Source organism: Meriones unguiculatus, chromosome 14 (genome assembly GCF_030254825.1).
Source record: "Meriones unguiculatus strain TT.TT164.6M chromosome 14, Bangor_MerUng_6.1, whole genome shotgun sequence".
Classification (NCBI taxonomy): Eukaryota; Metazoa; Chordata; class Mammalia; order Rodentia; family Muridae; genus Meriones; species Meriones unguiculatus.
The window spans coordinates 68,485,589-68,501,849 of NC_083361.1; the positions used below are offsets into that span (position 1 = coordinate 68,485,589).

At 54.6% G+C, this 16,261-nt stretch overlaps 1 protein-coding gene across 2 annotated transcripts; it reads right to left on the minus strand.

Moving 5' to 3' along the window:
* Window positions 1-5: 5 nt before the first annotated feature.
* Window positions 6-15,745, minus strand: Unc45a (unc-45 myosin chaperone A). 2 transcript variants are annotated; one of them, XM_021645269.2, is made up of 22 exons: window positions 15,600-15,745; window positions 15,213-15,423; window positions 14,492-14,896; window positions 14,143-14,304; window positions 13,915-13,951; window positions 13,440-13,615; window positions 11,416-11,508; window positions 10,814-10,981; window positions 9,324-9,492; window positions 8,628-8,798; window positions 7,623-7,794; window positions 6,227-6,527; window positions 4,940-5,034; window positions 4,001-4,142; window positions 3,525-3,665; window positions 3,203-3,330; window positions 2,957-3,023; window positions 2,421-2,534; window positions 2,073-2,188; window positions 953-1,070; window positions 709-864; window positions 6-583 (listed from the first exon to the last, which is right to left on the minus strand). In XM_021645269.2, exons 3-22 carry the CDS (start codon window positions 14,495-14,497, stop codon window positions 326-328), a joined length of 2,790 nt encoding a protein of 929 aa, XP_021500944.2. In that variant the 5' UTR covers window positions 14,498-14,896; window positions 15,213-15,423; window positions 15,600-15,745; the 3' UTR covers window positions 6-325. The 2 variants fall into 2 exon arrangements, with proteins under 2 accessions (XP_021500944.2, XP_021500945.1); XM_021645270.2 differs by lacking the exons at window positions 14,492-14,896; window positions 15,213-15,423; window positions 15,600-15,745 and having other exon boundaries at window positions 13,440-13,759; window positions 14,143-14,244.
* Between the last annotated feature and the right edge of the window lie 516 nt (window positions 15,746-16,261).

Below are 16,261 nucleotides of genomic sequence, written 5' to 3' on the forward strand. Positions count from 1 at the left end.
CACGCTTCCGTTCCACGTGATTTATTAGCGGGGTGTGCCTGCTGGCAGGCTCCGGTGACGCCCACAGCTTTGGGGGATGCCGCTGTGCCCTTCCTCCTTGATGCCCACCATCCACAGGCTCGAGCTGGAATGCACTTTGTCCATTCCCAGCTCTCTACAGTACAGAGGGCCCTTCTGAGTGCTGTCTGGCAGTGCTGGGTGCTGTGTAAATCCCCCAGTGCAGCTTGGGGAGGAGAGGCGAGTGTCCAGCGTCCCAGTCCCATTGGCCACGCTGCTTCTGTCCTGGCTCCCTGAGCTCCCGCGGGTGGGGGCAGGGCGCCGATCCTCACACCCCCTCCCGGTTGGGTTGGATAAGCCTGTATTCCACGGCTTTGCCCAGGCAGGCAGCAGCAGCCCTGGTGACCGGGCTCTCTTCCCCCTTGGCCAACACCGACAGGATCTCCAGGACCTCACTCTCCATCAGGGTGCTGGCGATCTCCTTCGAGGCCTCCACCATGTTCAGCGCCACCACCGTGCCCCGGTGTTGCAGCTCCTGGTTGGGGCTTAGGAGCAGGGACTGCAAGATCTCCAGCCAGTGTGTGGTCTGGGGGAGACGGTGGGAGTGAAAACCCAGCAACAACTGCAGAAGACACGACCCCCGAAGAGCAATACCACCACGTGGGGAGCTGCTAGTTCCCTCACCCTCCCCTGCCAGGAGCAGGCACTAACCACTTGCGGGATGCGGCTGCAGAGGGAGGGCCGCATGGAGGTGAGCATGGCCAGGCCGCCGGCGGCCGCCCTCCGCAGCAGCTCATCCTCCTCTCCGCTGTACAGCACCAGCAGCTTCAACCGGTCATTGCCCTGGGCCTCAAAGAGATCCTGCACCTGCAGCCAGACAGAGGAAAGGACCATGGCACCGGCCACAAAGCCATCTGCGTCCCTGTCACGGGGAGCAGCTAGACCAAAGCCTCACCTCCTTGCTCATGGCCAGGTTACACATGCACTCGGTAGCTGCCCGGCGGATCATCTCATGCTCCTCAAACATGTAGCCCTCGACCATGGGCACAGCCTTCTCCTTCAGGATCTTCTGTCTGCAGGACGAAGTTGGAAGGGTCTGCATGGTCAGAGCCTCCACAGCTCGGCCCCCGATCTCCGTGTGGTTGAGCCCCGAGCGGAGGAGCACCCCTAGCCACGTCCAAAGACCTTCCTGTGCGAGTTACGAACTGCAGGGCTTTCTAGCCTGCTGACCTGGCTAGAACCAGCATGGGTTGTTGGGTACGCTGAAATTAGCAAAGCAGGGTGGCTGTGGTGATGGCGATGTGCTGAACCGGACACACCTGCTTGGATGATTCCACCTAACACTAGTCATCACCCCATGATGCTTGGGTTATCTTACTTGATGCTCACCCTCCACCATGGCGAAAGTGCAGGGGTGGTTACCGTAACTAATTGGCCCAAGGGGAAACTGGGCTGCGTGGTGAGTAATGTGTTCAAGGCCGCAATTAGTAGTAACAGCTGACCGTGATTACTGCTAGGAGCAGGTACCTACGAACCGAGGGCTTCTGGGTTGGGGTGGGGGAGCTTTTAAGACAGTTTATAGCCTAGCCTGGCCTAGAACTCATACCACTCTTCCTCCCTTGGCCTCCCCTGGCATGAGCCACCATACCCACTTGTGCCTAAAGCCTTTTGTATGCATTTTCTCAGTGAATTCTCTGTGCTACTACCTCAGTTACATACTTAACTCACAGAGGGGAAACTGAGGCAGAATGACTTAAAGACTTGCCTAGGGTTATACAATGAGCCAGTGAGTTTAAGCAAAATGAGGAGAGGAGGAAGAAGTGAGGGGCACAGTCAGGGCCCCAGAGCTGAACTGTTTGGGCTCTATATCTACTGGGTTGTGTGAGGCAGATTGGAACTCCAGGTGGTCTGAGTTCCAAGCTTATAGCATTCTCGCCCTGTGCCACCTTGTCACCACCCTTGGCACGACTCTTCCTTATGACGCAGAGTCATTGTGAGGCACAAAAATGACCAGGAACTGTTTTCCAAACTGTGGAGTATGCAATTGGGGCTGGCCAAGCTCCATGGGACCTTACCTGAGCCTCTCGCTGATGCCTGCCAGGTTCGTCAGGGCCATGAGGGCCTCAAAGTTCTGCAGTCCTGAGCAGCTGAGGTGCAACAGAGAGACAAGGGGCCGGACCACTTCGTAGATCTGTGGTGCACACCCCACCTATCAGTGATCGACGCAGTGGCCCCCAACCCCACCACCCCACAGCGGGGGGCCCGCCCGGACAGAGACAGCAGAGGTCTCTACGGCTGTCCCCACCCCAGGACACAGCAAAACTGCCCTTTCCCTGTGGTCATGAAAGGCAGCCCAGGCCAGGGGCCATCAGGGCATCATGAGGAAACAAGAGAGGTCACAGTTGGAGCAAGGAGACACATACCCGCTCTCCAGGGAAGGTCATCTCGGGGTTGGAGGTGATGGTCAGCTTGGCAAGAGCCTGGGCTGCCTTTGTCTGCCCAACATCGGTGCCTTCCAGGGCCAGCGGGAGCAGAGCCTGCCAAACAGTCCCTGGCCTGTCAGTGCCCAGTGTGGGCCTGGGAGGACAAGGCCCATGCCATCACTCCTGACTGCACCCTCCCTCTCATTCTCTCCTTGGGCCCGAGCGCCATGCCTGCTGAGACTCTTCCTCATTCTGAGCTCTCTCCTTGAAACTATCCAAACATTCCTCAACCACCTATTAGGTGCTAACCATCGGTTGTGCTGGGCCCTGGGGCCACAGGCGGAGGAGGAGGACAACTCCGAATCTTTATGGGCCCAAAGTGCTGAGGGACTCTGAGGAGCCTGTCCACATCAGCATCACACACTGGCAGGAGTTCCTGTTGGTCACTAATAGTGGCCCCAAGGCCAGCAGCCACTGAGTCCTGTTTTATGGACAGCTCAGGCTCAGGCTCAGGAAGGAGTCAGAAGGCAGCTTACCTTGCCCCCTCCCTGGGCCACCACAGTGCCTCGATCCTCCACCTCTTCCACCAAAGCCAGGAAGACCCTGCAGGGGAGAAGGCGTGCTGAGTGGGCGGGGCCCCCAGCCCCGGCAGGCAGGCAGGCATTTCACTCTCAAGCGAAGCCAAGTCCGGCAGCCCAGCGCTCTGAGGTTCACAGGGCACAGCACCCACGCCTACAGGCCTGCTGCAGGCTGACTGAGTTAGGAGGGGCAGGCTGGCCTACCTGGAGAGTAGCTCCCTACAGGAGTTGGTCAGCACAGGGCTCTCTGTCTTCACCATGCATGTCATGGCTGACACCACGCCTGCTGCTAGCAGCTTCTTCACACGGGCCCGCACGAAGCTTGGTTTGTCCTGCGAGGAGGCAGTGTGGGAGGGGCCCGAACTGACTTGATAGGAAAATGTGGGCCCTTTTCAATAGCAGAGAATGCTGAGCATGGAACCAAGTGGCCACGACAGACCTTGGAAATAGCCAGTTTAAAGGCTTTCTGCTGAAGATCAATCCTGCCAACGACAGGGACCCCTCACCCACCTGGCAGACCCCGTACCTTAGGGTGCTGCTCAGGGACATGCTGCTTAGCATACTTGGCCAGCTCCACCATCTTGGGGTCAGGTTCCTCATAGTCGTAGCTGTTGGTGCAGTTCACCAGCGCCGAGGCTACCGCAAAGAGCACTGACCTCTCCTCGGACTGCCAGGAAACAGGGGGAATTGAGCTCAGCAGTCCCGGCAGAGCAGCAGGGCTTACTGCAGCCGGGCTAAGCCTCCATTCCAGCCTCCGTGGCCCCACCTGGAACCCAGGGGGACGCTGGGAACCTGCCCCAACCCCAGACTCAGAGCTCACAATCCTGGCTCCTTAACTCCGCCAGCACCTGTGATCCCAGGCACTGCAGGCGCCAAGGCCATGCCATGCAGCTGGGCCCGCTTCCTGGGGAGCACAGGGACGTTGATGTGACCCGCCAAAGCCTGGTAAGCTCTCATCCCAGATCCTGCCCCCAGGCTGAGAGCAGGAACCCACAGAGCTACCCTGCTAAGCTGGAACAGGGCCTTCAGCGCAGCCTCGTCCTCCACAAACTCCTCCTTTACGTCAGCATCAAAGGTGAGGTAAGCCAGGCCCTCCACTGCCCAGCGCCGGGTGCCCGGGTCAATCTGGTCATTGCACAGCCACCTAGGGACAGGTATGACAGTGGAAGACCATCAGGTGTAAAACAAGAGCCAGAGGTAAAGACCTGCAATCTCAGCACTCAGGAGGATCACAGGTTCTAGGTCAGCCCGGGCTTAGCGAGACCCCAAACAAACAAACAAAAAATACAACAGCAAAAAATAGTGGGCGAAGGAAAAAGGAACCTGGACAAGGAGGAGGGCCAGGGGCTTGGGTCTGCCCTTGACATGGGAACTTATGAGTGAGGATCTAGGAGGATTTGTCCAAAGGGAAAACAGCTCCTGCGTGGGCCAGACAGCAGGAGACAAGCTCTACCGACTCTCCTCCTCAAAACAGCATGTGTGTGCACGTGTCTGCATACCCATCAGGCCAGAGGATGATGTCAGTGTCCCGCTCCATCTTACTCCCTTGGAGAAGGTCTTTCACTGCAGCTGAAGCTAGGCCGGCAGTCGGCAGGCCCCACTGGGCCTTCTGTCTCTGTCCCTCCCCGCCGCAGCCAAGCGCAGCCAAGACAGGCATGTGGACAACCACACCCAGCTTTCATTCATTTATTTATTTATTTCCTGTATGAGTATCCTGTTTGTATGTACATCTGCATGCCTAAAGAGGGCATCAGATCCCTTTTTAGATAGTTGGGAGCCCCCATGTGGTTGCTGGGAATTGAACTCAGGACCTCTGGAAGGGCAGACAGTGCTCCTAACCACTGAGCCATCTCCAGCCCTCACCCTCGCACCCACTGAGCATCTCTTCAGTTCCACACCCTCTCTTAAGGTCTGTCCCAGAAAGGGAGAAATACGACTTACTTTCGGCACTGCTTGGCCAGTTTGAGAGTAGAGCCTTCAGCAAACTGCTTCATGCTGAAGTCAGTCCCTCCAGCTGACCCGAGCTTGCAGAGTCCCTGGAGGAAGAGGATGAGACCAGCAGTTTGATGCCCAGGATGGAGACAACAGCCTGGCTCTCCTACTCAGCTCGGGGTCTCTCCCCGGCCTGCTGTCATGGCTCTTGGAGGACCACAAACATTAATTAATCAACAAACTCCCCACAGGCGACACACGGTGTGTTAGTCAGCAGTCACCTACTGAGGTGGCCCCAGGACAGCAACCCGGAGAAACTGACATACTGGCCACCCTGGTATCCTGAGCCTCCACCCCTTCCACACTCATTCCCATTCTACACGCAGACTTACTCTGTCCCTTTCAGGTCATACAAAAAGTACTTTGTGCCAGACACAGTGGTTCACACCTGTAATCCCTGGCCTTGGAAGGTAAAGGCAGAATGATCAAAAGCTTAAGGCCAGCCTCTAGTCTACAGTGAGTTTGGGGCTAGCCTGGGCTACATTAGACTCTGGCTCAAAAGAAAGAAAAGTACTTTAACCATGGCCTAAATTCTTACAAAACAGAGCCCCAGGGCTAACGGCCTGTGCTAGCTGGTTTCTTTGTTAACTTTCAACAAGCTAGAGTCATCTGGGCAGGAGGAGCCTCAGCTGAGGAATGGCCTTCATCAGATCAACCTGTGGTGAGGCGCAGGCCACTGGTGGGGGCATCATCTCTGGGAAGGTGGTCCTGAGGTGTACGACAAAGAAGGCTGAGCAAGCCACGAGGAAGCCAGCAAGCAGCATTCCTCATGGTATCTGCCTCAGTTCCTCCTTCCTGGTCCCTGCCTCAAGTTCCTGCCCTGCCTTCCCCTCTCAATATACGCTGTAACACAAAATGCAGCCTTCCCCTCCAGGTTGTTTTTGTTTGTGGTGTGCGTCACAGCAACGGAAAGCAAACTGGGGCAGTGGCCAAGGAGGAGAAGGCGACCCTACAGTGACAGCTACAGCTGGAAGCCTAGAAAGGCCCCATACACTTTCTGCTTTTCCACAGGCCTCTCTAACCAGCAAGGGGACGGTCTGAGGCACCCTGCAGACATCCTTTGTACCTGAATCATCGCCTGCTTATCATAAGCCCTTCAGTGACAGGAGCCAGGTCCACGCCAGTCACCCTAGCAAGGTTCTGTGTATACCTTCTCCTACAGTGCTGAGGCTACCCCAAGAGACGGCATCTGACTGGTACCCCTGTCCGACCGCCCGGCCGGGCCTCCCGTCTCACCACTAGCGCTCTGATGCGGATGCTGTCCCTCTCACTGCACTTGTAGAGCTCCTTGAGCAGCGACACACCATTGGCAGTGATGAAGGAGGCCCGCTTGGCTTTGCCCGCTGCGTGGATCAGCGCCTCCACTGCCACCAGCTGCTCCTCCTCTTGCTCAGAGGCGCACAGAGCGATCACGCTCTCCATGACACCGCTCAGCTCCAAGGCCCGGTTGCCAGCATCACATGGGCCCTGCAGAAGGCAGGACACTGTCTGGATGGCTCGCAGCTTCCCGGCCAACCCTTGGCCCTCAAACCAGCTCCTAAGGGGCACAGAGTTAGAGCTGTCATGCCAAAGCACATGTACGGGACCTCTTCTCCCCCCTGTAGCAGATGGGCACCTGGTGCTACTTGGGCAGAAAAGACAAGAAAAGTTGCCAAGGGGAAGAATGACCATCCCAGCACAACGGCCATCACCAGTTCGTTAACCACCCTCCACTTGAGCCTAGCTGGTAACACAGCACCCGACGGGTTATTCTCACGCACATCGTCCTGCCCCATTCCTTTCCTGTACTGCCTAAGATCATCCCACTGAAAGTTACTATTGTCAGCCACTTCCCCTCGCTGCCAACCCCCCAAGGGTGGACTGTCTCGTTTAGTTCCTGGGTTATAAAGGAAAGCCGGGAAATACTTGACTCTTCTGTTGTGCGCAAGACATTTATTGTGGTATTGGAAAATCAATTTAAGAGTTCTCCTGGTGCAGTCACTTTGGAACAAGAAGCAGGTATTGGGCCGGGCACAGTGGCATACAACTACATGGCCCGGCTACTCTGGAGCCCAGGAGTTCTAGGTCAGCCTGGGCTACAAAGCATGATTCCTATATCAAAATAATAGGGTCTGATTGCATGAATGAATAGCTCCCATGAACTCATATATTTGAATGTTTGGTCTGTAGCTGGTGGAACTGTTTGGGAAGAACTAAGAGGTGTGGCCTTGTTAGAGAAGGTGTGTCACTGGGTGAGCTGTGAGCTCCAAAGCCCACGCCATTCCAAGTTCATGCTTGTTCACGCTCCCTCGCTCTCTCTCTTTCTCTCTCTCTCTCTCTCTCTCTCTCTTTCTTGTGGCTGTCTTAACATGTACGCTCTCAGTTAATGCTCCAGCACCATGTCTGCCTGCTGGCTGCCATGGTCCCTATTATGATGGTTATGATGTCTACTCGTGCTCTGAAACTGTAAGCCCCCAACAGACTCTTTTTATAAGTTGCCTGGATCATGGAATCTCTTTACAGCAATGGTAAAGTAAGCAAGAGATGGGGTGGGGGTGCTGGGGATGACTTTAGCGTACTGCTCCTCCCTTAGGGAGGACTGAAAGGCTGTCTCGCTGGCACCCCTGGCAGCGGGAGAAGACCAATCTCTCACCTGATGTAGTTTTCACAGAGGCGGTGGAAGTTCTCCCTCTCGGCATCGCACTTCAGGTCATCGAACAGCTTGCTGAGGAGGATGGAGGCACTCATTCGGCTGTTTGCTGTCACCGTGAGCTCCCCAGCAGCATCTGGCAGGGAGCCCCCCACCTCCAGAATCTTTTTCAGACCTGGAAAGATACCCCATTTAGACAAGAGAGCACTGGCACCAACCCCTAAAGGCAGAGACAGACCAGGAGATGCAGAGAAAAGCAAGGCCACCTCTCTCAGCCAGGAAGGTCAGAGTTCAAACAGTGGCATGACAGGTGTAATGGGAAAAACAGAAGCAGGTTCACTGGGTCACCGCAGAGGGCTGCTGGGCAGGGCCTCTGCAAGCCCTTTCTTACTTATCTTATTGGAAAACAGCAAGTGTAAACTGCTATGTTAAGACTTGGCTGTCTTTCTCTCCAAGAACAGCAGTGACACATATACACTAAGAAAACCTTCAAACAGGCCAGTGAGATGGCTCAGCAGGTAAAGGTGCTTGCCACCAACTCTGACGACCAGAGTTCAATCCCACAACCCTCAGAGCAGAAGGAGAAAACCAAACTTTGCTTGTTATCCTGACTCCCATCAGTGTCACAGCATTTGAACACACAAACACACACATGCACGCAGAGGTCTACATCGAATAGAGAAAAGTGACATTGCCTTTTTATTGGCCTTCTTCAGTACTGGACAATGTACAAGCATTTGTACACACACACAGGCCTACATCAAGTAGAGAAAAATAACACTGCCTGTCTGTTGGCCTTTTTCAGACTATGCAATGTGCATGCATTTGCACACGCACACACACGACACACACACAACTGGAGGGTCTCAGGGCTCCTCGTAGGGGTTACAAGGGCCACAGGAGGTCAGCACAGCACACCACGATGTGCAACTGCTACTTTCCTTGTCACTCCTACAGAAAAGCAGGCCTCAACCACCCAAGCAAGTCTTTCTAAACTATACCACCTACCTTGATCGATGACCCAGAGTGTGAGGCTGTTGTTGGGGTCCTTCGGAGATTTCCGCGGCACCATTTTAATGAGGAGGGTCAGGGTATTGTCACGGCCTTGGCCGGAGACCCCCACCTCAGTCAGGAGGTCTAAGAGGTTACTGATGAGGACCTTCAGCTCCCGGGCAGGATCTGGCAACAGTACGTATTAGTGATCAATGTCCATGACATTATGGGTTCAGTCCTCCACACAAAGACAAAACAGCACAAGAGAAAAAAGGTCCATTAGTGGGCTCTACAGTGACCAGCCCTGTGTGACTGTTGAACTCCCAACAGTCTGAGAGATTCGGGCAAAGGAGACTTCCCTCCTGGGTCCGGAACTGAGCCCAGCTTTCTCCTCAAGCACCTTGGCTATTAGACTCCAAAGGAAAAGCTGGGTAAGGAGACACAAACCCACGCCAGCACTCGGGAGGCTGAGGCAAGAAAACTGAGGGCCCAAGAGCAGCATGGCAAGTTCTGAGCCAGCATCAGTTCCACAGGGAGATCTTGTCTCAGCAAAACAAAAGAATCTAGAGTACAATGTGACCACCAGGCCACATTCCTGAACAACCTGGAGCGGCAAATCTCATCCTGAAAGACTGGCTGGGGGGGGGGGGTGTTCAGCCTCATCCCCTCTAAGACAGTACCATCCAAAGGACAAGACCCGCTTGCACTCACCCACGATAATGGCACCTTCTTTGCCCCGGAAGCCTTTCTTGACACCTTCCTTGAGGGCATCAAACATAACTTGCAGCAGGTGGCAGGCTGCCAGCGACACGGCCTGGTTTTCCACGCCCAAGATGGAGACTACTCTCCGAGTTCCCAGAACACTCAGGGTCGCCACTGTCTGCGGTGCAAAAAGAGTTGGACAGAGGCTCTGGTTGGTAAAGGGCAGCCACGGTAAGTTATTCCTAATGGTAAATGGCTGGAAAGTGAGCAAACACCTGGGCGGACAGGCCAGCTCCAGTGAAAAGGAAAGCAGGTCTGTCTAACGGTATGACCTGGAGTCACGCTTCCTGTTAAAAAGGAGCTAAAGAAAGCATCCCATTTGGTAGTGGTGGCATCACCTGCAATCCATACAGAGAAAGGATGGCAGCCAGTTCTAGGAGAGCCAGGGCCACATATTGAGACAGTGCCTGAAAATGAGGAAGAGGAGGAGGACACATTCCAGAGTCCTCATCCACTTCTGCTCTCTGTAGCTCAAGAGAAGATAAGCCCCAGGAGTGGCTATTTGGCCTCATGTCTCCTCCAGAAGGAAGCACACCTAGACAGAGCTTCCTGATCGATGCCAGCTCCTTCCCAAACCCAGCACTAAGGTCTGTGTGCGCCTGAGGGTATGAACATGCTTGCGCACACCTGCAAGGCCTCTCCATCTTTCTTGTAAGCCAGAGAACCCAGGAGGCCTGATGGGCTCATCCCAGCTCACTCAGACCTGCGGGAGCTAGAGGTTGCTAGGGGATGCGCATGTTTGACTATTCTAATCATAGCCCAGACTTGGCCTCAACGGATTTCATCTCCCCTTCTTAGAATTGGAGCATCCTCTAAAAACAATCAAGGAGCCCAGCATGGCAGCACATACTGAAATCCCAGAGGGACCATGAGTTCAAGGCAGCCTAGACCATGTAAGAGCCTGACTCTAAATATACACATTTACAGACATAAAAACATACCAATCAACCAGAGACCAAGTCTCTACCTCCTGGGTCCAGCTAGCACAGGCAGGAGCTGGGGACATGGGCTTTCGCAGCCCAGGAGCAGGGCCTTTCTTGCTGTACTGTCCATGCCAGGACAGCGGTCCATGCTGCTCATCGGGTCACTGTCCCTAAGGCTATTGGTGACATACTGACCTCTCCCATTTCCAGAAGAAAAGGAGTCGGACCCTTAGAGCACAAAGCCCTTTCTGAGCAGCCTGAAGTGGGGCAGTGACCAGGTGTCCCTGTGAACTGGCATCGAGAGTAACGGTCAAGCTGTGAGGGGGCTACGTTTGTCCTTTCTGGTCCTACTCTATCCTAACTGAGTGGATCCCCTCTAGCTGTGGATCTCCTATCTGTGCGTTCAGCTGTCTGGGGAACAAGATGAGGGATGGAAGAGTAGATAGGTAGATGGAATTAGCAGATAAATGGACAGACGTACAGACTGAAGCAATAACTAGACCTCGCCACACCTACCCGCGACTGGTGCTCAGAACAAATGCCAACCAGCGTGCGCAGGGCTGCCAGCATGAGGTCAGTCTCTCCTGTGTCCAGCAGTTGTTGCAAGAGCTGAACCCCATTGCTCCGGAAGATCTTCTCAGCTCCAGCATCCTCTCGGGCCAGTACCACCAGGTTCTGAGAAGCCTACACCAGAAAAAGCACATTCTAATGTTGACACCACATATACCCAAGGGTAGGGCAGGCAGAGGGGCCCTGAGCTCCTGACCTCACTGCTTCTCCTTAGCATCTGAGAGCGGCCAGCCGTAAGTTCAACCTCTGGGAACTTCAGCTTCCCTCCCTTCAAGTAGAAACGAGAGCTTGCTCTCCTAGGTGATGGTTACAGCAGAATCCCTAGCAGAACTTCAAGGGCAAGGACACTGTATGCCATCTCCTGGCCCCAGGATGGCCACCAAGGTGCTCTGTAAACACTAGTTCCCTTTCCTTGCTTCACACTGAAGACCGGATCCCCAAGAGCTCCTATGCAGGAGGCTCAGCCAGCCAGGAGGACTCCTGAAGCCCACACTGGTGAGCACGGAGCTGTACAAAGGAGCTCCAGCAGCTCACTCCAAGACCCATACCTTCTGTTTCTTCTCTGTGCCTTTCTCTTTGGGGTCCAACAGTATCTGAAACATCTGTTCGACTTTGGCATCTGTCGAGGACATGTACCGCACCTGTGACAAAGCATCAAAGCACAGAAGAAATCACCTTTCTTGGTCAGACATGTCATGTTTTCTATGAGTTCTCCTTGGCTCTCCTCCCTGGGTGGCTCCGCACTCAGGGCCAACAGCGAGCAGCCGTGGCAGGCAGGAAGAGACTTGCCATCTCCTTGCATCTCCTCCTAAACTTCCCGGGGCTGTTTCTCCTCTCTGAACTATTTCCTGCTTGGGCAATAGGGCCTGCTGACGCTAAAGGAAGTGCCTTCAGAAGTCAGGCATCTTGTTAGCCATAAGCCATAAGAGCTGACTCCCAGCGGGGCCAGCTCTACTACAGAAGCAGAGCATAAACACACCACTATGGCACTGCACTTGACATCAATCACAAGAGACCAGGAAGGTTATGAGGTAGCTGCTGACATGCTCTTCGAGGCTGTTTATGTGTTTGTGTGTGCGCACGCACATGTATACATTAAATCAAAGTATTTTTTGGAAAGCCTCTTTAATCCCATTCTTTTTTTTCAAATGTTATCATTTTTATAAAGACAACACACACACAACACACAATACACAACACACACACACACACACACTCTCTCTCTATCTCTTTTTAATGTAGACCAAGCTGGTCTTGAACTCACAAAGATCTATCTGCCTACCTCTGCTGCCTGAGAGCTGGGAATGGCCTTTGGTGTACATATTTAAGAGGCCTTTCTCTCCTCCCTCCCCCCAAGACAGGGTTTCACTGCATAGCCCTAGCTGTCCTGGAACTCACTCTGTAGATGAGGCTGGCCTCAAACTCACAGAGATCCTCCTGCCTCTGCCTCCCATGTGCTGAGATTTAACAGCCTTTTTTTAATCTTTTGAGACAGGGACTCACTATGCAGTCCAGGCTGGCCTCGAACTCAAAAGTTCCTGCCTCTGCCTCCCGAGTGCTGGGATGAAGGGCGTGTGCCGCCACCACCCACCCTTCACAGACTTTTGATGCACAACTTTAATCTTTTTCATTGTACTTATATTTACTTACTCAGATACACTACATGGGTCACTAGCTCAGAGAAAGAGCACTTTCCTGTCATTATTACTGCACACTCTGCCTTTCCATCCACCAAGAGGCAGAGCACTCTGTATGCTCACACATGATCCACTTCTCAGAAATGGCAGCAATGGCCTCATCTGTTTAGTTTTCCTCTCCTTGCTGGGCATTTAGGCAAGTTCCAAATTTGTCTTACTATAAACAAGACTGAAATAAAAGTCAGACATCTGAAATCCCAGCCCTTGGAAACCAAGGCCATGCACAGCTACACAGTAAGTCCAGGACCAGCCTAGGCTACCTGAGATCCTCTCTTTAAGAAGTAAAAATAAGGGCTGGAGAGATGGCTTAGGGGTTAAGAGCACTGGCTGCCCTTCTAGGTTCTTCCAGAGGTCCTGGGTTCAATTCCCAGCAACCACATGGTGGCTTTCAACCATCTGTAAGTGAATCTGATTCCCTCTTCTGTTGTGCATAAAAACAGTGTTCATATACATAAAAAAAAAATAAGTAAATATTTAAAAAGTAAAAATAAAAATGTTTTTGGAAGCAGGAGCATCAGAGGTTCAAGGCCAGCTTAAGGTAGGTAGTGAGCCTGAGTCAGCCTGGGCTAACCAGATCACCAGATGTTCTTCACAGCTTCGATAAGCTAAAGCGCTGCAGCCAAAGGAGTCTCGCCAGTTCATGCCTTCCCCAGCTGCCTGAAAAGCCCACACACCCACAGCCACCTGCCTCACACTCTGCCAAGTGTACAAACTTTTACACACACCAAACAACCGTGCTTCCAGTGTGATTTCCTCCAACAGGCTGAGCACTATCAATGCCTGTTTGCTACCAGTAGCTCCTCTCTGGAACCCTGTGTCTACTCTCCTGACCCAGACCCAGGCAATGCCCAACTTCTCTTGGTCTTTTCACACACCTTCTCCTGAATCTGGCCCCCAATGTTCCTCAGGGACTCCTGGAAAACTTTGTTCTTGGGTTCTAGGCTCACACATCTCTTCAGGTCAAGGACGGCCTGGTCCAGGTGGCCCAGCTTCTCTAGGGCTTGGCTTCGACGATAAAGTGCTTTGACGTCCCCACCGTCCTTTTCAATGGCTGAGCACAAACAGGAGCTCTGTCAGCACCCATGAGGCCACCGTCTCCAGGCAAGAGCAGGAGGGAAAGATCTTGAGGGCCAGAGGAAGGTGGGGGATATGAATGTGGAGCTCGGTGCTTCAGCCTCAGAAAAGGTGAGGGCAGCTGCAGAAAAGGAAAGGCCGAAGAAGTGGGAAAGCAAGTAGAAAGATGAGTGTCTGGGACCAAAGGAGGAGAAGGAGGGGGCTCAGCGGTCCCAGAGTCCTTGCCCACCAGAGAAGACAGACCCACAGCTCCAGATGACGGCCCACACCCCCTACCTTTAGTCGCCTCGGACTCTGCTTTATTGTAATCTTCCTGTAAGAGAAAACAGGAGCGATGGTACCCTTGTTCTGCTGAGCCACCCGATCCCACCACCACCATGGCTACCCAAAGACCCGAGACAACCGCAGGCGGCGAGGAAATAGCCAGCTGGTGAGCACACAGCAGCGGCTCTGGGCGATCCCAGGCCCAGGTGGAGCCAGGCTAGAGCAACCCGACCCCCTCACCAGCTTGAGGTGGCAGGCAGCCCGGTTTCGGTGCAGAATGGCCTGGTCCTGGGGCGTCACGCCGAGACTCAGGGCCTGGGTGTAGGCGGACAGGGCGCCCTCGTAATCCCCGCATTTGAACAGCTCGTTGCCCTCCTTCCGCAGCTCCTCGGCTGAGCTGGCCTGTGGAGAGAGAGGCGGTGGGCAGAGCAGCGCGGATGGGAGAGGAGCCGGGTCCAGGGCGAGTCCGGAGGAGGTGACCGCGGCCAGGTGCGAAGGCGCATGTCCGAAGGGGAGATGCCACCGTAGAGGATCAGTGCGCACCCCGGGGACGGAAGATCGGGGCTCGGGGGGTCCCAGGGCTACTCACGGTCATCACGAAGCTGGGCTCTAGGGCCGGCTGCAGCTACGGTCCCCGGAGCAAAGGTGGGCCTGGGCTCGGGAAGGCGCCGGTGGCCGCCCCGCCCCAGCAATGCGTCAGAGGCACGCCAAAGAAGGCGAGGCCGAGGAGAGGTTACGTCCGAGGAAGGGCGGGCGGCTGGGTCGCGTTGCGCCGGCGCCTGCGCAGGCTCAAGGACGCTTCAGCAGCGCCTGGTCTATTCTCACCGGAGCCTGCAGGGGGCGCGCAGCGGAGACCCGAAAGGGAAGGCGGCGGCCGCTGCAGTTATGTCTTTCCCTCCGTCCCCGGCCACGGCAGAAGTGCACGAAATCTGTAGTCATCAGTGCCATCAGCAGTAGACTGTAGAGGCCCAGTGCTAGGAGCGGGCCTGGGCCCCTGTGGGAGAGGGAGTCAAGATCGTACGCTGGCTGCGACGATCAGGGCTTACAGAGCCCAGAAAGTCCCGAGAAAGCGCATGAAAAATACCTATTGCAATCGCATACACATTTGGGAGCTCGCAAGCTCCTTGACGACAAACCCGGCTAAATTCAAAATTAAACCTACTACGATGTGTCCACGGACTACAGTGTGTCCACGGACTACAAGAGCCTCTCTGTGGGCACCGTCCAAACCCCTAAGTACAGGCCTCCCAGAACCCAAAACTCTGGAGCACCCTGTCACTGTTCTGTGGATCTGCGACTAGAGGTCTCACCTCAGGATGGGTGGGGGCTGGAGAGTAGACACGTTTACTCGGTACAGGGCCTCGAATTCATCCAGGGTACAGCAGGAAGGCCCGGCAGCCTGCAGGTGGCAACAGTAGGCTTCCTGGGGAGTATCAGAGAGGCGAGGGCAGAAGAAACCAGGGTAGCGGCGGCCGGCGGCATCCCGTGTTGTCTGGCACAAATGCGGGTGGTGAGCCAGTGCTGGAGAGAAGCAAGAAGTCTATAGAGAGGGGGCGTTACCCGCATCCCCTTCGCCCTCTTCAAGGTGCAAAATGAGGTCAAGTTCCTACCAGAAGAGGAGAGGAGGCCTTCTCCCCATCACCTACAGCTCTCTCGGTAGCCCAACCCCCCCTCAGAGGATAGGGGAAGAATTATACCTGAGAGGTCGGTGGGCTGGGCAAGGTTCATCCAACTGAAAAGCAGCCCCACACACAGGCCTGTCAGCAGAGGTCCGGGACTCCTTCTCTGGAGGCCCATGAGAAGTCACCTCCACCTCAGTCGTCGTCCTAGGAATCCAGTATGTGTCCTAAGCCATGGTTACAGACAATAAGGAACCAGAAATTAAAGTCCCAAGACTCACAGGGGTGGAAGCTCCATCCCAGGCTCCTAGGGAGATGAGACTGACTGGATTCCCATCATCTTGCTGGGAAATGGGAGGCCCTTGGCTGCAAACTGCCTACGATTTCCTAAGCCGAAGGGAGGGAAAGCTCAGAGAACAGGGAATGCCAGGCGAGAGTGAGGCTGAGCCAGTGTCCTGAAAAAGTTAACATGTAAAGCCAAATATGTTTCTGTCTACCCAATCTCCAACATGTAGGCTGCTGTGGACACCTCGGGAATTCTGACCATTCCATTTTAGGCCCCAGAGACCTCCGTTCAGCCTACGGAGCGTCTCTCCGTGGCAACCACCAAGCGGATCCCAGCGTCCTGCCATTAAACTTCCCCCTGAGCCTTATCTCCCCAGCTACCAGCCCCGACACAGAAAGCTACCTGCCTGGTGGGAATACACTTAGCAGCTGGCAACCTCCATTCCTCGTAGCCC